This window comes from Hemitrygon akajei, chromosome 8 (assembly GCF_048418815.1).
Source record: "Hemitrygon akajei chromosome 8, sHemAka1.3, whole genome shotgun sequence".
NCBI lineage: Eukaryota > Metazoa > Chordata > Chondrichthyes > Myliobatiformes > Dasyatidae > Hemitrygon > Hemitrygon akajei.
The window spans coordinates 121468697-121493339 of record NC_133131.1 but is presented as its reverse complement, the minus strand read 5'-3'; the positions used below and the strand labels follow the sequence as shown (position 1 = coordinate 121493339).

At 39.7% G+C, this 24643-nt stretch overlaps 1 protein-coding gene across 5 annotated transcripts in view; it reads left to right on the top strand.

Moving 5' to 3' along the window:
- cdk14 (cyclin dependent kinase 14) overlaps positions 1-24643 on the top strand; it is a 590315-nt gene that overhangs the window by 408980 nt on the left and 156692 nt on the right. For all 5 annotated transcript variants that reach the window (XM_073054502.1, XM_073054501.1, XM_073054505.1 and 2 more), the window contains one exon: positions 21118-21257. In XM_073054502.1, coding sequence (XP_072910603.1) covers positions 21118-21257 — 140 coding nt within the window. The remainder of the gene's footprint in view (positions 1-21117; positions 21258-24643) is intronic.

Here is a 24643-nt window from a genome sequence, read left to right as displayed (position 1 = left end):
GCTATTTGGAAATCTGGAGGAATAAACACAATTCTTGCCCAACTCTAGTGGGAATGAAAAGAAGCAATTAAACACATTTTATTCAATCTGAGAGGAACTTACAAATTTATCTTCTAATTTTCTAAAGTAATATGATCTTCTGCCATTTCCCAGGTAACCAATTTACCTTGAAGAGTTCAATGCTTGTTGCTATTAGGACTGAATTTAGTTTCAACAGATATCCTGCAATAAGTGTAATTTTATCATTCTGGATCAGACTGAATGTAATTTTCTGATGAAATATGATTATGGTAATACTTTGAATCTGATTGTTGCTTTATTTCTGAAAGATTACTGTTTCCTGCAGAAATAATATTTCTGTCCTCCCAGTATCCTTTTGTTAGTTTTGCTGATATTTTATAAAATAAACATTGCCCTGTCTTGGCCACAAAGTAGCTGCCCCTAGTTACACTGCTGTATTGGAGAGGGAGAGAGAAGGTAACTTGTTGAAACGTGCCTGATGGCAATCCGTCTCCAAGGTGGTATGACATTAAGTTAATCCAGCAGTTATTTGTATTGGATCTGAGAGCATACCTGTGCAAGGTACACCAACATTAGTGGAGAGAATTAACATTTGTTTATTTGGAGGAAGTTTTCTTCTTTTGCTGCTGTACCAGAATTTTAACTCTCAGTCAAATGAACGTATCTACAGTTTATTTAGATTCAAATGACAAATTTAATGTCTGTTTATATTTAACTGTGAAAGTAATTCTCAAAGAACTAGAATCCTTAATTTGCACTTGTGAACGATACAAAGGTAGGTGGAGGAGCAGGTGGTGTTAAAGTAGCACTGAGCCTGTGGAAGGACTTGGACAGACCAGGAGCTTGCTTGCACTTACCCTATCTTTACCCCTTGTAATTTTGTATACCTCTATTAAATCCCCCCTCAATCTTAAAAAGGAATAAATTCCTAATCTATTCAATCTTATAACTCAGGTCCTCCAGTCCCGGCAATATCCTTGTAAATTTTCTGTGTACTCTTTGAACCTAATTACATCTCTCCTGTAGGTGGGTGACCAACAGCACACTATACTCCAAATTAGGCCTCACAAACATCTTGTACAACTTCAACTTAACACCTCATCTCACCTTACCTCATTAAAGCTTTCTTTACAACCCTAGCTACCTGTGCTGCCATTTCCAATAAATTATGGACCTGGATTCCCAGATCACTTTGTTCTACCACACTCCTCAGTGACCTCCCATTCACTGTGTAAGATCTACCCTGATTGGTCCTACTGAAGAGCAAAACCTTGCACTTGTCTGCATTAAATTCCGTCTGCCATTTTTCAGCCCATATTTCCAGCTGGTCCAGATCCCGCTGCAAGTCCTGTTGGTCTTCCTTGCTGTCCACTATACTCACAATCCTGGTGTCACCCGTTAATTTGCTGATCCAGTTAACCGCGCTATCATTCGGATTGTTGATTGTCGATATAGATGATAAACAACAACTCAGCCAGCACTAATCCCTAAGAAAGCTAATGGTATGTTGGGCTTCATAACAAGGGGAGTTGAGTATAGGAGTAAAGAGGTCCTTCTGCAGTTGTACAGGGCCCTAGAGAGACCACACCTAGAGTATTGTGTGCAGGTTTGGTCTCCAAGTTTGAGGAAGGACATTCTTGCTATTGAGGGAGTGCAGCGTAGGTTCACGCGGTCAATTCCCGGGATGGCGGGACAGTTATATGTTGAAAGATTGGAGCGACTAGGCTTGTATACACTGGAATTTAGAAGGATGAGAGGGGATCTGATTGAAACATATAAGATTATTAAGGGATTGGACACGCTAGAAGCAGGAAACATGTTCCCGATGTTGGGGGAGTCCAGAACCAGAGGCCACGATTTAAGAATAAGGGGTCGGCCATTTAGAATGGAATTGAGGAAAAACTTTTTCACCCAGAGAGTTGTGGATATGTGGAATGCTCTGCCTCAGAAGGCAGTGGAGGCCAATTCTCTGGATGCTTTCAAGAGAGAGTTGGATAGAGCTCTTAAAGACAGTGGAATCAAGGGATATGTGGATAAGGCAGGAATGGGGTACTGATTGTGGATGATCAGCCATAATCACAGTGAATGGCAGTGCTGGCTCGAAGGGACAAATGGCCTACTCCTGCACCTATTGTCTATTGACACTCTACTAGTCACAGGCATCCAGTCAGAGAGGCAACCATCTACTACCATTCTCTGACTTCTCCCACAAAGCCAATCAATGTCTAATCTAGTTTCGTACCTCGCTGTTAATAAAATTGATGCGCTATCAATAACTCTAGGAGACTGGAAGTAGAGTACAAAATAATAGGCTTTTATTAACAGCGAAAATGGGCACGCCCATGTTGAAGACTGTGGGAGGAGCAGTGCCCCAATCACCTTTATACAGGGGCCTGTGGGAGGAGCCACAGGTGCAGTCAGCAGAGGGGCGTGTCCAGACAGGTATACATGGTTTACCACAGATCTGTCCCATCTCCTTTGGCTCCATGCATAGGTTATCATTCTGATTTTCTAGAGGACCAATGTTGTTCCTTGCAATCCTTTTGCTCTTAACATATCTACAGAATCCCTTAGGATTCTCCTTCACCTTCTCTGTTAGGGCAACCTCATGGCTTATTTTAGCCCTCCTGATTTCTTTCTTAAGTGTTCTGCATTTCCTATAGTCCATAAGCAGAGGGATGTTATGTATTTATTATTTTAATAATTTTTGTGTAATATTGTAAATATATCATTTTCTTTCATTGTTTAAATTATTTGATACCAGTTATGTGTGAAAGGCATAAGTCATTACTCCACCCATATCACGTGTGTGCCTCTTGCTAAAGTGAAAAAACAAAAACTTTCCCACTCTATGTTTCTTATCAATTAGTTTTCAGATCAGATCAGAATCAGGTTTATATTAACCGGCATGTGATGTGAAATTTGTTAACTTAGCAACAGCAGTTCAAGGCAATACATAATTTAGCAAAGAGAGAAAAAATAATAAATAAAATAAAACATAATAATAAATAAACAAGTAAATCAATTACGTATATTGAATACATTTTTTTTAATGTGCAAAAAAACCCAGAAATACTGTATATTTTAAAAAGTGAGGTAGTGTCCAAAGCTTCAACAACCATTTAGGAATTGGATGGCAGAGGGGAAGAAGCTGTTCCTGAAATGTTGAGTGTGAGCCTTCAGGCCCCTGTATCTCATACCTGACAGCAAAGGGCACGCCTTGGGTGCTGGAGGCACCCAACAATGGACACTGTATTAATGTTACAAAACATAACTATGGTGATGAGGAAGTTTTAAACGAACCCAAGATTACTGCCTACCTGTTGAAGTGCAGTGAGACATTCAAGTGGAAGAAAAAACAGTGAGAAATGGTCAAGTTAAGAAAAAAAGTGCAGCATGTAAAGGGACAGAGATGAATTCATGGGTTCATAAACAGAGATTATCGGATAATAATAATAAATTTAAAAAAGCAAAAATGGCTTTATTGCACGAGGTAATTGGCATCTGTATATGGAGTGAATTGAACAATATTTTAAAGCAAATTAAATAGCCAATGAGAAACAAGTGCCAGTTTTGCTGAGTGTAATAGGTGAAAGAGCACAGTTAGCATAGTTTGCTTAGAAGTTAGTCATTGTTGATTGCAAAACGACTTAGGGTTTATAAGTAGAATTGAAAGGAAGGGGTGTACATGGCTGAATTGACTGCACAGAGAAGAGTAAAAGATAAAAAAAAGTCAATTTGCAGTTTCAAAAAGAGCACTAATTTGCATGCTGTTGATGAAAAATCTGATCATGATTAAAATAACACAGGACAATGTAGCCTTGATATTTACAATGTGAAAACTAACAATAGAAAAGCAATATGGCTAACAACAGTTGTTTACAGCAAATTAATTAAATGGAATTGAGTACTGGCTCAGCTGTTTCAGTCATTCAAAAAAAATTAGTTTAAACGGTATTTCAAAGATACTGAATTGAAGCCTGCAGATATTCAACTAAGAAGATATATTAGAGAAAAGATCATTCCCGTGCGAATAACATTTGTAGTGGTGAAATACACCAAGCAACAGCCACATTTGGCTTGCACGTGGTAAAAACAGGAGGGCCAGCATTATGGGGTCATAATTGACTGAGACAACTACAACTTGATTGGAGATCCATCCACCATTTGCATGTCACATCCCCTGCAATAGAGTCAACTGAAAGCAAATTAAGAAAGGATCACAAACAAGAAAAGATCTGAAGATGCTGGAAATCCAAGCAACACACACAAAATACCACAGGAACTCAGCAGGCCAGGCAGCATCTGTGGAAAAGAGTAAACAGTCAATGCCTTGGGCTGAGACTCTTCATCAGGACTGGGTGAGGCCACAGCATGTTCAAGGAAGGCACTGGAAAACTCACACGTATCAAGGGTAAAATAATGTTAAATGAAAATGCCACACCCAAGTTTTTCAAAGCCTGTCCATTTTTTATACCATCCATGTTAATGTAGCCAGTGTGCTAGATTGCATGGAGGCTGAAGGAGTTCCTTTCAAGGTTGACTGGAGCTCATGGGCGATGCCAGTGGTCCCAGTAGCCAAGAAGAATGGGTCTTCCAGGATCTCAGGTGATTGTAAGGTCACTATCAACCTGGTACTGAAAGTAGATCAATACCCTTTGCCCAGGATAGAGGCTATCTTTGCAAACATTTCTGGAGGGAAACTCTTCAGAAAAGTGGACTTAGCTAAGACCTACCTACAGATGGAGATGGCAGAAGAATCCAATGTGTTTCTCACCATCAACACGCTTTATCACTATAACAGGCTTGTTTTTAGAGGAGCATCTGCACCTGCACTCCGGTAGAAAGCTATGGACCAGGTGCTGCAAGGCTGCTCAGGCACTAAGTATTACCTGAATTACATCATTGTTATTGTCGAAAATGACAAGAAATATCTCCAAAATCTCAAAACAGTGTTAAAAGATTAGAAGGTTATTGGCTCAGAGCATGATTCAATGATGCATTTGTGAATTCTATAAGCCAAGCATCATTTACTGTGGTCACACCATCAATGCACAAGGATTACACAAGTATGCTGAGAAAATTTAAGCAGTGGTGGATGCATCAGGACCAAAGACTGTGTCACAGTTGCTGTCCTTTTTAGGATTTGTCAATGACTATAACAGGTGACTGCCAAACCTGATTATTGTGCTCCACCTCTTGAACTCATTACTACAGGTCAGAAAGAAAAGGCAGTGCACAAAACAGTGTGAGGGGGCTTTCAGGAAGGTAAAGAAAATGGTGATGTTGGACACTTGTCATATATATTGATTGAAGTCATCCAGCGAAGCTTGCCTGTGATGTCTCGCCTGTAGGTGTAGGTGCAGTCATGTGACACGTTATGAGTGATGGAAGTGAACCCCCCATTTTCAATCCACAATAGGGTTTTCCAGAGCACAACTGCAGAGATGGGCTCTGTTTCTTGGAGGACACAATTAAAAGATTGATTTCAAGAGGACAACTAATCATGGAAATGCTGATAGATTGCCACATTTACCCTTGGAAAAGGAAATCCCTGAAAAATTTACAAAAGAAGACATTCCCCTTGATGTATTCTCCCTGATGCAAATCGAAGTCTCCCTGTTACAGCAGAGATGATCCAAATGGAAAGCAGAGAAGAACCCTCCACTGTCTCTCTTCTACATGGCCCCTCAAAATGGCTGGAATGTGCAGCAGAAATGTCAGTTTCCCCTTTTCTACCAGTGCGGGGGATGAACTTGCCCTTGACGGGTGTTGCCTTGTGTGGGGATTGTGAGTTGTTGTACCATCCAGGCTGAGAGCTGAAGTGTTGGAGGAGCTACAGTACATTCCATTCATCTAGCCGTCGTCAAAATGGAAGTGTTGGCTCAAAGCTTTGTCTGGTGTCCTGGAATAGCTCAGCAGATTGAGCAGCTTGCCATGCACTGTTCAGATGATGCCAATCTGTCCAGCTGAGAGGCATTCAGAGCTATCAGAACCACTTCCTGCAGTCCCAGAGTCAGCTCCAACAACCACCACAGAGGAGGTCCCAGATCCTGAGATTGTTTCACAGCCACGTCTCAACCATCAAGCAGACTGACTCACCCTCCCCCTCCCCGGCCCAGTCAGGAAATATGCAGTTTAGTATAGTGTGTGTGTGTGTGTATAATATATATAAAAGCTGAGATGCTTTCTATTTTGAGTTAGATTTTATAGGTAAGCAGGGAAGAATGTTTTGTTTGAATATTTCAGTAAATATTTAAGTTAAATTGTTAATATATTGTTTGATTAAGCATTCTTTGTTTAAATAATTCATTACGGGTTACATATGAAACTACGTGAATAGCATATGTCATCAGGCCACCACATCATGTTCGTACATCTTGCTAAAGTAAAAAACGAAAACTAAGACATACATTTCTGGCTCTGTGTTTCCTTTCCAATTAATTATATGTTTTGGAGTTACAAACCAAGCCAAGGGACTCTAGGCTCAAAGATCACATCTTCAGGACAGAAATCTATCACTTTAGAACAGAGATAGTTCAGAATTTCTTTAGCCAGAGGGTCATGAGGCTGTAGGATTCAGTGTTGCTAATATCTGTGGAGGACAGGTCAATGGGTATATTTAAAGTGGAGGTTGGTAGGTTCTTGATTAATAAGGGTGTCAATGGTTACGGGCAGAAGGTAGGAGAATGAGGTTGGGTGGGAAAATAAATTAGCCATGATCAAATGGTTGACCATACTCAAAGGACTGAACGACTTTATTCTGCTCCTGTTCTTAGAGTCTTAAAATGCAACAATCAATCCAATCTTCTTAGGTGCGGCCAAATTAAAATAGATCATTTAACTAATGATTGAGATGGATTTCAATTATAAGATAAAAAGCAACTGAATATATAGTCATGGTAAGTGGTACAATATCAAAATGATTGGATTTCTGATGTTTTAAACATCTGACAAAAGACATCTGTCATTGGTGATAAATGCTTGCTGTGCTGCTGGTTGTACTTAGCTGATGAATTTGGTGCTGTTGGCTTTAATGAGCAGTGAATACATGTGATGGCTGATAGGCATCTACTTTAGGTACTACTTTCTACCCCTCAGCATGTAGTTGCTGTAGACTAAGTTAGGGGAAAGGCCAACAACAACTGGCTGTCTGCTCAGAAGCCCTATTTTGTGCAGCTGTCATTTTGTCTTCCTCTTTTCCAAGATCATTAGAAAGCCCAACTTGAATGTTTAAGGAGAATCTTCAAAGAAATGAATGGTAAGGAGTGTTTCTGGCACCACAATAGTGTCAGCAGAACGACAGGAAAGAAGTTGGTCTTGTGCGCAGTACAGATGCTGTCAATATTAATACTTGACACTTGATTTTAGTCGCGGAAAATTGGCTTTTTAAAAATTCCGTCAAAGACATTAAAAGCAAAAGATATTTTCTTTCCATTTGTAGATTCTGACCACTAGCCAACAGTTTTAGTTTCCTATCATTTGATCTTTCAGCAGCTCAAGGGAACTCAGAAATGCTCTTGGTGATTTAACTTGAAAGACCACTACATAGTAACTTATTCTAATTAGGCACTGCAATTACTTTTACATTGGCATTGAGCTGAGCTGTGCTGCTGGTTCCAACAAGTCGATGTTGTTCCTTTGAGAGTTCAGATCTCATGCTGCTACTATTTTATGTTTCTTCACGGTTACCTCCAGGAACATAGGTAAAATATTTAATATTTTTTAATACTTCAGTTGTACAAGATGGTTCATCTGGTTGATATGGTAAGCAGCACATCAGCCAAAAAAGTTAATTTCCCAGTCAGTGCTGAGACAGTTGATGTATATCAGGGCATGTTTGATGTACTGTAGTTACTCTATTATCCTCTGAGTTAGGGAGGAGAAAATCAGTGAGGTTCTGTAGTCATTCTGTCATAGAAGATACCAATGGGTGAAATATTGTGCTTTGAAGAGATGCATGCACATACAGAACAAGGCATATTCTTCATTAGGTCAGCAATTTTACTGAGCAATGCCCAAAACAGGAAGCAGTAGAGTAAGCCTTTTATGTCCTATAACTACATAACATTACATTAACACATGACATAGTTGCTGATATCAGAACTTTGTATATTTTAACCCAGACAATAAGCATGAAGAGTTCCAGATCTTTGAACTTTCAGGGAGCAATTATTCAATAATTAAAACATTTATTAAAATGTAGTATTTTATAATTATGAGAAACTAATTGATATATAATGTATTAATGTTGTTTAAAATAGTAGAACATTTTGGTCATTGCATGAATCTATCTTTTCAGAAATTCAAGCACAGCTTTGTTTGCTTCCTCACTAGTTATTTTTTATTTGCTCAGTACAATCTGCTCAACAGAAAGCGAGTAGAAACTCATCTGGACAAGGCAAGTTATCCATGATGAATGACCTTTGACTCTTCTGGCTCCAGGAGGTCATCTGTGCATCGTATTTGGCAGAACAACGTGTAGCATTCCAGTAAATTCTTGGTAAAGCCCTGAATGAATAAATTAACCACACACCAGTTCCTATTTACACTTTAAAAAGAGGAAACCTTTTCAAATTCTTGACTCGAAGGTGTCTGCCAGAGTACAATTTATATGACATTACTGAAATGTTTATAGCACTGAGTATGCTTTCAAAGTTCAGATGAGATATTGCGCTGAAGACAGCTGCATTTTACAGTGATTTAATAGAACAAACCATGTCTGCTCGAGAGCAGCTGTTCTCGATGACCATCTTTTAAAAAAATCAGCTTTTCTGGGTTGAGCAAATTCCTTTAGGGATCAGCCTTTGCAGCCAATGACAGGGAAAAATTACTAACTGTAGAGCCTGCCAACCGTTTAGTTTAGCTACTTCTGTTTCTTGATGTATTCTGCCTTTTGTCAGTTCTGGCATGAGCCCAATCCATGAGGAAATAAATATGTGAAGAAAGAATGCTGTGGAATGTTAACTAGAGTACCAAATTTTCCTTTTATCATAGGCCAGGTTGTATAGAACTTGCTATAAAATGTTTGTTAGTGACTGTGGTCACAGGCTAGCCTTGCTTTAGCGTACCTGCTCTTGTGAGGTCAGACGGTATGAAATCAAGTCTGGATTTGTAAGGATTGAGACTTTAAAATATCAGATTATATCTGTGCAAAAGTGGTGTTTACGCAAGTTCATTGATACCTATGATTTTTATTTTGCAAAACCGCAAAGCATAAACCTCGGCACTTTCACTTGATCGTTTCTCCAATGATGTGACATATTCTCTCTTTCAGTCTTGGCCTGATAAGATTTATCCAATTACAAGTTAATCCTTCATTTCTTTTATGCTGAGTCATTTTAAGAAAGGGGTTATCTGTGGGCATTTTCCAAAACATAAGAGAGGTGTCTTTGGTGAGTAATCAATTGTCTTTTAATGGTGTATTTCTGCCTCAGGTGCTTGAGCAATAAATTCTGTGCCCTGTTGCTGAAGCACAGCTGCTAATTAAGCAGGTAGGGAGATAGTGAACAAATGAGTGCCTGTAACATTCCGCTTCTTCTCTTTCTCCGTCAAGCTTGGGCCACTAATGTTCCCTTAAAGATCTATTTCAGTTGATAGAAAGGGAATGTAACAAATAGGTCACATTGTGTTGAAAGTCAAAAATGTGCAGATGATGGAAATCTGAAATAAAATCCAGAAAACACAGCAGATCATGCAGCATCCATGGGAAGAGAGCAGAGTTCGTGCATTGTTTCAAGACCCTTTGTCAGAACTGGGAAAGCAAAAATAAATAGGACTGTTTTTAGTTTATGTAAGAGGAAGTTAGGCCTTTTTACCTATAGGACTGAGGCAAAGGGCTTCTGCTGACCAAACTGTTGAAATATCAGAATCAGGGTTAATATCACTGGCACATATTGTGAAATTTGTTGCTTTGCAGCAGCAGTACATTGCAAAACATAATAAAAAAACTATAAATTACAATTAAAAAATCTGTAAATTAAATTAAACAAGTAGTGCAAAAAGAGAGGAAACAGAAAGAACATACTGAGGAAGTGTTATGGGCTCATGGTCCATTCATAAATCTGATGGCGGAGGGAAAGAAGCTGTTTCTGAAATGTTGAGCACGTGTCTTCAGGCTCCTGAACCAGCTCTCTCATGGTGGCAATGAGAAGAAACCATGGCCTGAGTAATAGGGGTTCTTAATGGTGGATGCCACCTTTTTAAGGCATGGCCTTTTCAAGGTCTTCTGGATGCTGTGGAGACTAATATCATTGGAATGTCATTAGAGAGAGTCTAGAGGAGGTTCATGAGGATGATCCAGGGAATGAAGGGGTTAACATATGAGGTATTCACTGGAATTTAGAAGAATGCATGGGGATCTCATTGAAAACTACCGAATGCTGAAAGGGCTAGATAGGCTGGATGTGGAGAGGATGTTTTTTATGGTCAGGGTATACAGAACTAGAGGGTATACCCTCAAAATTGTGGTGCTACCTTTTAGAACAGAGATGAGGAGGAATGTTTTTAGCCATAGAGTAGTGAATCTGTGGAATGCTCACACCCACAAATAATTGTGTCGTATTAATTAAATTTGATTTTCTTTTATAAATCTGTTAGCTTAGTTCAATACTAAAAATCTTTGCAAGCCATTCATCCATCCCCATACGCATTCCCACCTACAGACATTCATTTAACATGCTGCTAGCTTTCCTTCTGAGACACTCTTCTTAAAAAGTGTAGTCACATTTTCCCCCTTCCAATCCATAGGAGCAATTCCAGAATCCTCAAAACCTTTGGAGGGATGTGATAAGAGTATATGCTAACTCTAATGCTACCTCTTTCTAAACTCTGGGATGTAAATCATTGAGTGCTTGGAATTTATGAGATTTCAAGATCAAATTCTCTAATATAGGAACATAGAAAATAGGTGCAGCAGTAGGCCATTCGGCCCTTCAAGCCTGCACCTCCATTCAGTGTGATCATGGCTGATCATCCAACTCAGAACCCAGTACCTGCTTTCTCTCCATACCCCCTGATCCCTTTAGCTACAAGGGCCATATCTAACTCGCTCTTAAATATAGCCAATGAACTGGCCTCAACTGTTTCCTGTGGCAGAGAATTCCACAGATTCACCACTCTCTGTGTGAAGAAGTTTTTCCTCATCTTGGTCCTAAAAGGCTTCCCCTTTATCCTTAAACTGTGACCCCTCGTTCTGGACTTCCCCAACATCGGAAACAATTTTCCTGCATCTAGCCTGTCCAATCCCTTTAGAATTTTATACGTTTCAATAAGATCCCCCCTCAATCTTCTAAATTCCAGTGAATATAAGCCTAGTCGATCCAGTCTTTTTTCATATGAAAGTCCTGCCATCCCAGGAATCAATCTGGTGAACCTTCTCTGTACTCCCTCTATGGCAAGAATGTCTTTCCTCAGATTAGGGGACCAAAACTGCAGACAATATTCTAGGTGCGGTCTCACCAAGGCCTTGTACAACTGCAGTAGAACCTCCCTGCTCCTGTACTCAAATCCTTTTGCTATGAATGCCAACATACCATTTGCCTTTTTCACCACCTGCTGTACCTGCATGCCCACCTTCAATGACTGGTGTACAATGACACCCAGGTCTCGTTGCATCTCCCCTTTTTCTAATCGGCCACCATTCAGATAATAATCTGTTTTCCTGTTCTTGCAGCCAAAGTGGATAACCTCACATTTATCTACATTAAATTGCATTTGCCATGAATTTGCCCACTCACCTAACCTATCCAAGTCACCCTGCATCCTCTTAGCATCCTCCTCACAGTGTTAGCACTGCCGCCCAGCTTCGTGTCATCCGCAAACTTGGAGATGCTGCATTTAATTCCCTCGTCTAAATCATTAATATATATTGTAAACAACTGGAGTCCCAGCACTGAGCCTTGCGGTACCCCACTAGTCACTGCCTGTCATTCTGAAAAGGTCCCATTTACTCCCACTCTTTGCTTCCTGTCTGTCAACCAATTCTCTATCCACATCAATACCATACCCCCAATACCGTGTGCTTTAAGTTTGCACACTAATCTCCTGTGTGGGACCTTGTCAAAAGCCTTTTGAAAATCCAAATATACCACATCCACTGGTTCTCCCCTATCCACTCTACTAGATACATCCTCAAAAAATTTTATAAGATTTGTCAGACATGATTTTCCTTTCACAAATCCATGCTGACTTTGTCTGATGATTTCACCGCTTTCCAAATGTGCTGTTATCACATCTTTGATAACTGACTCTAGCATTTTCCCCACCACCGATGTCAGGCTAACCAGTCTATAATTCCCTGGTTTCTCTCTCCCTCCTTTTTTAAAAAGTGGGGTTACATTAGCCACCCTCCAATTCTCAGGAACGAATCCAGAATCTAAAGAGTTTTGAAAAATTATCACTAATGCATCCACTATTTCTTGGGCTACTTCCTTAAGCACTCTGGGATGTAGACCATCTTGCCCTGGGGATTTATCGGCCTTTAATCCATTCAATTTACCTAACACCACTTCCCACTATCCTCATTCCCACTATTCCCACATGTAATACTAACATGTATTTCCCTCAGTTCCTCCATCTCACTCGATCCTCGGTCCCCTACTATTTCCGGAAGATTATTTATGTCCTCCTTGGTGAAGACAGAACCAAAGTAGTTATTCAATTGGTCTGCCATATCCTTGTTCTCCATGATCAATTCACCTGTTTCTGACTGTAAGGGACCTACATTTGTCTTAACCAATCTTTTTCTTTTCACATATCTATAAAAGCTTTTGCAGTCAGTTTTTATGTTCCCTGCCAGCTTTCTCTCATAATCTTTTTTCCCTTTCCTAATTAAGCCCTTTGTCCTCCTCTGCTGGACTCTGAATTTCTCCCAGTCCTCAGGTGTGCCGCTTTTTCTGGCTAATTTATATGTTTCTTCTTTGGACTTGATACTATCCCTAATTTCCCTTGTCAGCCATGGGTGCATTACCTTCCCTGGTTTATTCTTTTTCCAAACTGGGATGAACAATTGTTGTAGTTCACCCATGCGATCTTTAAATGCTTGCCATTGCATATCCACTGTCAACCCTTTAAGTATCATTTGCCAGTCTATCTTATCTAAATAGCTTATTTTTGAACCATATTAACTTGTTTCATTTCCTCATTATTGTAGTTAGTTGATTAACAATTATTTAATTTGTCTGCCATTTCCATATTCCGCATTACAAGTTCTCCTGCCTTTGAATCTAAGCATCTCCCTCATTCGTACTCACTTGCCTTTTCCCTTTTATATGTTGTACTGAAGTTCTGAAAAGGTTTGGCAGTCTTGATGTAGGGAGGGTTTTCCCTGACTAGGGAGTCTAGTTTGAAAAAAAATGTAGATTATTTTGGACTGAAAGAGGATAGATTTCTTTACTCTGGAGTGCTGAGCCTGTGCAATTCACTGCTCTGCTAAGTGTTGTGTTCACTCGAAACAGTTATCAGTAGATTTCTGAACATCCAAAGAAAGCTAGATGTTGGGATAGTGCTAGAAGATAGCACTGGAATGTCAGCCATTTTCTCAATGAGTAGTTGAGCAGCTTGAAGGGTCAGACAGTCTATTCCTTCTGTTTCTTATGTTCCAGTGTAGAAAGAGGCCACACTGCTCATTACATCCATTCCTGGCAAGAAATTGATATTCAGCATTAACTGATTTCGATCCATTGTCCGTAGGTTTGTGGATTACAGCACAATTGCTTGCCAAAGTCTTTTCCAAAAGCAATGTGAGCTTCTGTCTTTTCTGTTCATGCAGGTAGTGAGTTTCAGAGCGACACACACAAAACACTGGAGGAACTCAGCAGACCAGGCAGCATCATACAGTCAACGTTTTGGGCCAAAAAACACGCATTTTGTGTGTGTTGCTCGGATTTCCAGCATCTGCAGATTTTCTCTTGTTCGATACCTGTTGCTCTAGTGGAAAATAAACTTCTCACTTCTTTAAACTTGCTGCCAGTTACTTTTAATCTGCAACTCCTATTCATTGACCTTTCTGCTTTAGGAAGTATGTTCTTTCCATACACTTAGATAAGCTTCTTGTTATTTTATACACCTCAGTTAAATCTCCACCTCTCCCCACTGTCTCTTTTCCAAAGCAATGAAATCCAGCCTAGCTAGTGTTTTGTCATAACAAAAATGCTCCCTGGAAACATTTTCATAAATCCGCTCTGTGCCTTCTATGCTGCTCCCTGTAGTGTGGTGACCGGAATATACACGGTGTTCTAGTTGTGGTCTAGTTAATATTTTATACAATTCTAATATGACTACCACGCTTTCCATTCTAAGCCTCTGCCTGCAGGGTAAAGTATTCTGAATATTTAGCTTCCTGTTTCTCAGGCCACATCCATAGCTGATGCCTTCTTTAAGCATCTTATTAATTTCTTCTGCTACCTTAAAGATCTTGTGGGTCATACATTCAAGTATCCATCTGTTTTTTTTTCTATCTTGTTTTTAATACCCTTTGTTTATTGTGCATTCTTTGTCATATTTGCCCTCAATTAGTAAAATCAATTAAATATCAACAGTTTAATTAAAATTTATGATACTAAATTGATGATGCCCTAGCTTTAGTTATACGGCCAGTGAAACAACCTTTCAATATTAACTTTACTTTCTTAATTATGTTGAAGTGATTCCACTTGATAATTAAAATGGCCATTGAAAAAAATGATCTATCAGTGCACAGCATGAGGTTCCCTGAGCGGGTCTCTCTCACTGTGAGACACCTTCTTAGGCAATCCCTTGGGATGAGGATGACTTGCTCCTTCTTTGGGATTGTGGGTTCTGAGTTGATTATCAAATCAGAAGGGAACTGCATTTCGTACGCAAAAGAGGCAGGAGATGCTCGACTAATGAGGAAAATGGTTAGTTTGTGAAATGCTCGGTTCCTTCCATCTCAAAAGCCGAAGGTCGCTGTAGGTTCCCGGTGTGTGACCTTGAGGTGGTGGGTGCCTGGGGTGGTGGTACTTTTTAGAGATGTTTAGATAGGGACATGAATGTGAGGATAATGAAAGGAGATGGGTGTTGTTTAGGCCAGGGGGAATTAGTTTAGTTGGTCATTTGGTTACTAATTTGGTTTGGCACTACATTGTGGGCTGAAGAGCCTGTTGCTGTGCTGTACTGTTCTATGTTCACTCCTGGAGTAATGTATTGGTTTTGGTTTCCCTATTTCAGGAAAGGCATATTTGCCTTGGCAATGATGCAAAGGCTCACTGTATTAATTTGGAATGAGGAGTGTTGTCTTGTAAGGAAATATTAAGTACAATGTGTGCATGTTCACTGGGATTCATGAAGATGAGAGTTAGTCCTAGTGAAGTATACAAAAATCCGAAAGAGCTTGACTAGTAAGATGTTGGCAGGTGAGTCTAGAACTCCGTGCTGTCCATATTTGCTTACAACATGGAAGAAAGTGATTTCATCTCATCCAGTCTCTGCCAGCTCACAGAGCAATCCAATTCTCCATTAGTATTTGCAGTGAATTTGGAGAACTCCTAGGAATTTCCTTGATATTGAGAACCGGAGTCCATACATTGTGTCCACACAGAAACCTTTCAAAAGCGATGAAAAAGCACATGACAGGCATCCACCCACTTGTCTCATTAGCCACTTGCTCCCCAGTCAGTGGAGGAGTCTGCATTTACCACACTGACCTCAGAACCCTGAGGCTGGAATGAAAGCAGGATATGGTCAATCAGAAGAACTGTCTGAGAAGAAGAAACCTTCAGCTATGGTAATGTCATGGGGAGTGTGAGTATGTGAAGTAGGACTTGATGGGCCAAATGTGAAGGTCGTTTCAACCTGCATGATGTTGAGCTTCAGAAGTGTTATTGTGAAATGAGAGTGTTTCATTGCTCTGTTAATATGGATTTCAGAAAATGAGATGAGTTACTCATATCTTTGTTGAGTGACTGACAGAGTTACGTTTCTGATCCATAAACTCTCCAGAATATGATGGTGGTAGATTAGATAATGGTGATGCCTTTGATCGCCATGGGGAAGTGGTTAGACTTCCTTGTTAAGATGGTCATTTTCTGACACTCATATGGTCAGATTGTTCTAGATGGACCTAGATGTAGCCTGCTTCATTGGAAAAAAAAGTTGAATTTCCCCATGGGGATGAATAAAGTATCTATCTATCTATCTATCTATCTATCTATCTAGTGGAGCTCAAAACTCTTACATTCTTAGTGATCAGCTGTACTTTTGACAAGTTAGAGAAAATGTCATTGATGGAGCATCTGAAGTTTGTTGGACCTAGGACAGTCCTAGGAAATTTTGTAGTGCGGTTATAAGGCTAAGGTGATCTTCAGCAACCATGATGAAAATCCTGCAGATGCTTGAAATTGAAAACAAAAACTGAAATTGTTAGAAATATTCAGCAAGGTTAGGCAGATCCTGTAAAAGAGAAACTGCGTTAACATTTCAAGTGGACCTTAATCATTTTCGATTACAGTTGGAATAAATGGGATCTTTTGGCAATGTTCATTGACCTCCTCTCATATTACTGTGCACAGATTTCTGGATGAAGTTTGGAATGAATCAAGTTGGGTGAATGCCAATTTCTATAAGGTTAGAGAATCCAGAATGAAGTTGAACTGATCCTCCAAACATTCTGGTGAAAATAGATAGAGACTGTTCAATGTTGTCTTAGTGTTCATTGAGGAGTCCACTCTGGTTCATTTCTGATTACTGGAACCAGCTGGCTTGTTGAACTTCTTACACACTGGAGTTCAGTATGCAGTTCTCTAATCATTTCTATTTATACTTTCTGGCCACTTAATTTCAGAATAGTTGAAATCTGCTTTGATTAATATTCTGTTTATTGATCATTTTCCTAATTTATTTCTATATTTTTTCCTCCACCTCCCTTCATTTATTAGATGGTCTGCAGACAAGCCAGATAGTATGACTGATACTTTGTCATCTTTGGTCATCATCCAGATGGATTCTATTTTTGTCTTACTGAAAGCTTCATTTCAATTTCAAGTTTAATAGTCATTCAACCAAACATAAATACCCATGAATACAGCCAAACACAACAGCAAAACAGCCAAGGTGCAAAACTCAGTACCAATAGTCATTCACGGCAAAAGGCACACATAGCACATATAAGACAGAAGTAAAATACAGTCACACACAAATAGTCCAAGTCTCTGAGTACATCAGTGTTGCAGCAATCTGCAGACCAGCACACTACATCTTGTCTTCTGCCGAGCAAGCACTGGAGAGCAGCACTGAGTCCAGCATGGACACCACACCACATCGGTGGAGTGCACTAACTAACACCTCTCTCCTGGGTAGCTACAAGGAGGTGACACTGCATTTTGAGGCAAAGTCCTCAGTACAACTGAGACCACACAGATCTCCTGCCATTTGTCAATAAAACAGTGCATTGGACTGGGAGCATTGCAAACATCCAACTGGGTCTTGTGGTCACAAGAAAAGGGACAAAGACAATCACTCACCATTAGACAGCACACCGCCTTTGCGAACCATCGCCTCTCTGACACAGACAGCAGCACGATCTGCATCAAGTCCAGCTCCTTCAGTTTCTCCACCAATCAGCGAGTTCATAGGGTACACCTGCAGTAGTTTAATTCCTTAATGTCCCGCGGGGTCTGGTGATCTGAACAAATATGTTTACAAAACAGAATAACACCTTTGGTTGGCCCTGTAGAAACTGTTGCATCTGAGTGTGCTGCCATCTTGCCGGAAATTTTTTCAAATTATTTCAAAAGGAATTTCTTTGTCCTACTGCCGTATGTTATCTCTAACAAGTACAGCTTGTTCAGGCCAACTCTTATTGAGCTCTATTTTTAATAAATATTTTTAGATGTGTTGCAATGCTTAATTCCTTGTATTGAATTTTGTGTAACCTCATTTCTAGTATCCTTTCAATGTCCAGTTCCTTGCAATATGTGCATCTGCCTCCAGCTTTTATTCCTTATTACTGACACTTATTGAATTGCCATAGAGAGAATTGAACTTAATTTTAATCAGAGTCTTTTGAACCATCCTTTCCACGCCATGTTTTCCATAACTGTGAATTGCCTGGTCGTTCAGTTTTTGCCTTGGTGTGGGTTGATTTATTCTCTTCCTTTCTCAGGTCATTCATATTGAATGTCATAGCATCTGTGCAGTGAAGAAGGCAATCTGTAGAATAGAAAAATGGACTAAGTATCAGTATTCAATGCAGCAGTTGTCTGTGAGATTCTGTAACACTGCTCAGGAATGAATTTGAAGCTGTAGTCACAGGGGTGTACAGCACAGGAACAGGTCTGTGCACACCATTGCTCCCAACTTCCTTGTCACATTTGCCTGCACTGAATGCAGGGCCTTCTGTGCCTTGGTGAGTCAAGTGCTAGCCAGGATGTTTCTTAAATGCTCTGACAGTGCATTGCAGATTCAGACAGGTAGCAGGAGGTGATTCTGGATATTTTGGGTGTCACATACCCATTTGTGTTGCTTGCCTTTCTGCTGAACTCACTGTAACCAAGTCAATTCTCGGCTCAAATCCCTTTCATGCAGGAAGCTGCAACTGGGTAAGTGAGTCTATACATTGCAAGGTCTTCTGTTGGTAAATCCCACAGAAACATTTATGTCTTTTAGTTCAAGCACAGCAAAGCAAAATAATCGATTTAAATTAATTCACTTAAAATGTACATTATATAAAGCTTCAGGATGCTCTTTATTGTCTACAGTTGGATACTCAATACTATCATCACCTCGAAGCTAAGTAAATAAACTTCAAGACCTTGGCTCAATACTTCCTTGTGCAATTCGATCTTCGATTTCCTCACTTGCAGACCCTAGTCAGTTTGGATCGGCAACAACATCTCCTCCACAAGCTCCATCAGCACAGCACCACTTCTACTTCCTTAGACTTGTCATGACATATAAAACTTTTACAAACTCCTATAAATGTGCGGTGGAGAGTATATTGACTGGTTGCATCACAACATGGTATGCAAACACCACCATCCTTGAATGGAAAAGCTTACAAATAGTAATGGATACAGTGCAGTACATCATGGGTAAAGCTCTCCTCACCATTGAGCACATATACATTAAGCATTGTTGCAGGAAAGCAGCATCAATCATCAAGGAACCCCAGCATCCAGGTTATACTCTCTTCTTGCTGTTACCATCAGGGAAAAGGTACAGCTCTTGAGCCGGAGGGATAACTTCACTGAACTGTTTCCACAACCTATGTACTCACTTCCAAGTATATTCATCTCATGTTCTTGATATCTATTGCTTAAATATTTCTTTTGTATTTTCACAGTTTGTTGTCCTGTGCACATTAGTTGTTTGTCCATTCTTTCATTGTGGTCTTTCATTGATTCTATTGTGTTTTGTTGTATTTACTGTGTATGCCTGCAAGAAAACAAATCTCAAGGTTGTATATGGCGAATATAGGTAGTTTGATAATAAATTTACTGTGAACCTGAACTTTAAATTTTGAACTTGTTTGTTTCACTTCCAGTGCTTCCTCTTCATTGAATTAAAGATGCTGTCAGAGGTTGCATGCTCTAGGCTGCTACAGGTTCAGTGTAATTTTCCCTAGCTTATTCACAACAAAACTTCGAAGAGTTCATATCTCTATGTTAGGACACTTAAGGAATCTCATGTTAGATCATAATAGGAATAGTGCAGTTATGAGGATGATTGAGAGTTTTGGAAATGCTTACACAAGAGCCTCAGGTGTCCTGCGGGATACAGTAGTAGCTCCCAATTATTCAGCACAATATTGTCAGATTTTGTGTAGAAATTCCAGGTTATCCTCCTCAAGATAAATAGGAAGTTATGAGCCATTGCTTTCATTACCAATCCAGCAACAGTGAATCTTAACATAATTTAAAGGAATTATGCCTTTTATGATTCATATATGATAGATTTAAGCTAAATGTAATGTGGATCACATCTACCTTTATAAGCATAGATCCAACAAACTATGCAGTTGTTGGTTCTTCAATTATATAATTAATATAAGTGATGACAAGATTGAGATTGATAGGGGTGATTAAAATCATCACACTGTCAGTTTGACGTTTACTGATATTTTGACAGCATTCCATTTGTAGGAGTGGTCATGAGAAAAATTCCCAACCAATCTGAAGTAAAAGTTCATTAGGGATTAAAAAGGAGAAGACTACAAGGAAATGGTGTTAAGTGTCACAGTTATTCAGCTTTGGAGCTTTGAAGCCAAGGCTGTCAGTTAGCTTTGGAAAAACTTTTCTGGCATGAGGTTACTGATTGAAAATGTATGTATTTATAGATGTGGTTGTTTTTGAATCTCGCCACAGATAAAATTCCAACAGTCTACAACAAAGTCTCTTTCATGTGGAAGAAACATGTTCTCACAATTTGGAACATGTACAGATATTATCAAAAGATTTGGGTAGATTATAGGGCATGTAAACACATGGAGGAAAATTGATCCAGGGAGGAGCTGTGACTGGCAAAGGAAATGTGGGAAAATTTAGAAATTAATGATTCTGCTTTAATGTGCAGAAACATTATTTAAAAAAAAAAGGCTTTGTGAGTCCCTTTTCTACTTACTGCTTTCTTTCTAGGATTGAGAGGTAAATTATATTGATGTAAAGTTAAAAATGCTGGACTGTTTTTTTGGCATGTGCAATTTTCCCCCAACACTTTGGTTTATAAACCAGCTTAAGAAATTATACCAATTATTTAGACTAATTGTTAATTACCGGACTATTTTCATGCTTGTGAAAATTAGGTTCTTTGACTTCCAACAAATTTTCTAGTTAGATTCATAAGCAAAATACAGTAGGAAACTGTGGAGGTGCATTTGTCCCTCATGTTTTGGTAATTTTGAGATAATGTAACGTAGCTGATGCTTTTGTGGTGTTCTGATAACTTTATATTCAGATATTTTGCTTGATAAGCACTGCTTCTTTAAACATGCAAATCATTTGCACAGCACTTAACTTATATTTTACTAATTTCTTCATAGTCTCAGCAGCTGGTTCCATTTACATTACACTATTGTGTTGGGTGACACTATAGTATGCCTTGCAAATAGAAGTAATATCCTTTTGCACTCTTATGTTTCAGACTAGATTATGTGGCCCATGCTGAAGATCTTGCCTCCAAACTTCTACAGTGCTCCCCAAAGAAAAGACTGTCAGCTTTATCGGCACTGAATCACGAGTACTTCAGTGATCTTCCTCCGCGGCTGTGGGAACTCTCAGACAGTAAGTATGATACCAACTGTAGTCAAGTTCAGCACAATGTGTGTTTCATATAAATGGCCATTACAGAAAAATTCCCTGTTCAAATAATTGCAAACCCCTTTTTTTAAACAAGGTAGCACTTTTTGAAGCTTGTTCACGTAATAATGAGCATGAGAAAAATAGAAATACTAAAAAAAATTGTTAATTTGCTAACATGAGGAAATCTGCAGATGCTGGAAATTCAAGCAACACACACAAAATGCTGGTGGAACACAGCAGGCCAGGCAGCATCTATAGGGAGAAGTACATTCGACGTTTCGGATCAAGACCCTTTGTCAGGACTAACGGAAAAAAGATAGATAGATAGACAGATAGATAGATACTTTATTCATCCCCATGGGGAAATTCAACATTTTTTCCAATGTCCCATACACTTGTTGTAGCAAAAACTCATTACATACAATACTTAACTCAGTAATAATATGATATGCATCTAAATCACTAACTCAAAAAGCATTAATAATAGCTTTAAAAAAAAAGTTCTTAAGTCCTGGCAGTTGAATTGTAAAGCCTAATGGCATTGGGGAGTATTGACCTCTTCATCCTGTCTGAGGAGCATTGCATCGACAGTAACCTGTCGCTGAAACTGCTTCTCTGTCTCTGGATGGTGCTATGTAGAGGATGTTCAGGGTTTTCCATAATTGACCGTAGCCTACTCAGCGCCCTTCGCTCAGCTACCGATGTTAAACTCTCCAGTACTTTGCCCACGACAGAGCCCGCCTTCCTTATCAGCTTATTAAGACGCGAGGCGTCCTTCTTCTTAATGCTTCCTCCCCAACACGCCACCACAAAGAAGAGGGCGCTCTCAACAACTGACCTATAGAACATCTTCAGCATCTCACTGCAGACATTGAATGACGCCAACCTTCTAAGGAAGTACAGTCGACTCTGTGCCTTCCTGCACAAGGCATCTGTGTTGGCAGTCCAGTCTAGCTTCTCGTCTAACTGTACTCCCAGATACTTGTAGGTCTTAACCTGCTCCACACATTCTCCATTAATCCATTAAAGAGATCATAAAAGATTTGAGAGGGGGAGGGGGAGATTCAAAATGATAGGAGAAGACAGGAAGGGGAGGGATTAAGCTCAGAGCTGGGAAGTGGATTGGCAAAAGGGATACAAGGCTAGAGAAGGGGGAGTATCGTAGGACGGAAGGCCTTGGAAGAAGAAAGGGGGAGGGGAGCACCAGACGAAGATGGAAACAGGCAAGGAGTTATTGTGAGAGGGAAAGAGAGAGAGAAATATATATATATATATATATATATATATATATATATATAGGGATGGGGTAAGAAGGGGAGGGGAGCCATTAACGGAAGTTAGAGAAATCAATGTTCTTGCCATCAGGTTGGAGGCTACCCAAACGGAATATAAGGTGTTGTTCCTCCAACCTGAATGTGGCTTCATCTTGACAGTAGAGGAGGCCATGGATTGACATATCGGAATAGGAATGAGACGTGGAATTAAAATGTGTGGCCATTGGGAGATCCTGCTTGCTCTGGCAGACAGAGCGTAGGTTAATTTGCTATTATTTTTCCCTTGGATAGTATTTCCTACTAAAACAGAAACTGGGCAAATGATTGAGAAGCAAGCAGGTTTCAATTTAGTTGCTAGAAGTTTCTTTTTCTAAAAATCTTAATAAGATTTGGTCAAAGTAAAATCACATTGTAATATCACCATAATACTAAGCATGCCCTGTTTATGAATTTAAGGAAATGTATCTTGCATCAGGGTTGTCAGATAAAGATCATGAGGGTTGAATGATGAAACCACAGAGGAGGAGAGGAGCCTATACTAGAAGCAGCTGCACTGGCCCTGGATCAGTTACCTGCACGTCTCCAAGGAAAAATGTAACTTGGAGGTCTAGATCCAAGTGGCACCTGATTTTGATGGTTCCTTAGTGACTGCAGATGTTCTGGTTATATTTGCCAAGATTATAGTGTTTTTAGTCATACAATCTCTGCAAGCAATAATTTAGAGTTTCTTTCTCCCCCTGGCAACCAGTATATTACATCAATCTGTGGTCAAATAAAGGGTGATAAGTTCAAATTTATAGAGACAGCTGACTGTGCAGCAAAGCATCTATAGCAAAAGTGAGTTCACCAGAGTAATGGATAAAGTGCAATTCATTGTCAGTACAAAGAAAGTCTGTTCATTCTTTATGGAAGTAGATTATTTCATAAATAAGCTTAGGACTATATTTCAAAGCAAACTATAACCCTGGGAGTCGATGACTCCATCTGCAAGTATACTCTTGACTCCCTGACCAGTAAGGTGGCATCGTCTCCTCTATGATTGTAAACTTTGGTGCTCCGTAAGGTTGCATCCTCAACCCCCTATTCTACTCCCTGTGCACACATAACTGTGTTGCCAGATGCCGCTCCAATTTCATCTACACGCTTGCAGATGATGCCACGGTGGTGGTCCATATCTCAAACAGCAATGAGTGGGAGTACAAGAAGGAGATAGAGAGCTCAGGAACATGTTACCATGACAACAACCTTTCTCTCAAACTCGGCAAAACCAAAGGGCTGGTCATTGACTTCAGAAAGGGGTGTAGTGCACATGGTCCTGTCTAAATCAGTGGTGTGGAAGTCGAGAAGGTTGAGAACTTAAAGTTCCTAAGAGTAAACATCACTAATAGCCTGCTCTGGTCCAACCACATTGTTGTCACAATAAGCTCTACTTCCTCAGGAGGCTAAACAAATTTGGCATTTCGCTGTCAACTCTTAGCAACTTTTATCAATGTAGCATAGAAAGCGTCCTGTCTGAATGCATAATGCCTTGGTATGGCAACTACTCTGCAGGTGATTGCAAGAAACTGCCGAGCAGTGTGGACGCAGCTCAGCACATCACAAACACCAGTTTCCCATCTGTGTACTCTGTCTAGACTTTGCACTACTTTGGCAAAGCAGCAAGCATAATCAAAGATTCTACCACCCTAGACATTTTCTCTTCTCTCTCCACACATCAGGCAAAAGATACAAAAAGCTGAAAGCACACAACACCAGGCTGAAGGAGAGCTTCTACTCTGTTGTTGTAAGACTATTAAATGGTTCCCTAGTACAGTAAGATAGGCGCTTGACTTCAGAGTCTGCTTTGTTTCAATCTTGCACTTTATTGTTTACCTGGACTTTCTCTATCACTATTACACTTTATTCCACACTGTTATTGTTTTATCCTGTTCTACCTCAGTGCACTGTGTAATGAACCGAACTATATCAACAGTATGGAGACAAGTTTTTCACTGTATCTTGGTACACGTGACTACAATAAACCAATTTCTATTCCAATTCTGAAGTTAAAATAATAGTCAGTTATAAATATACTTTCATTGCATGACTTGATTC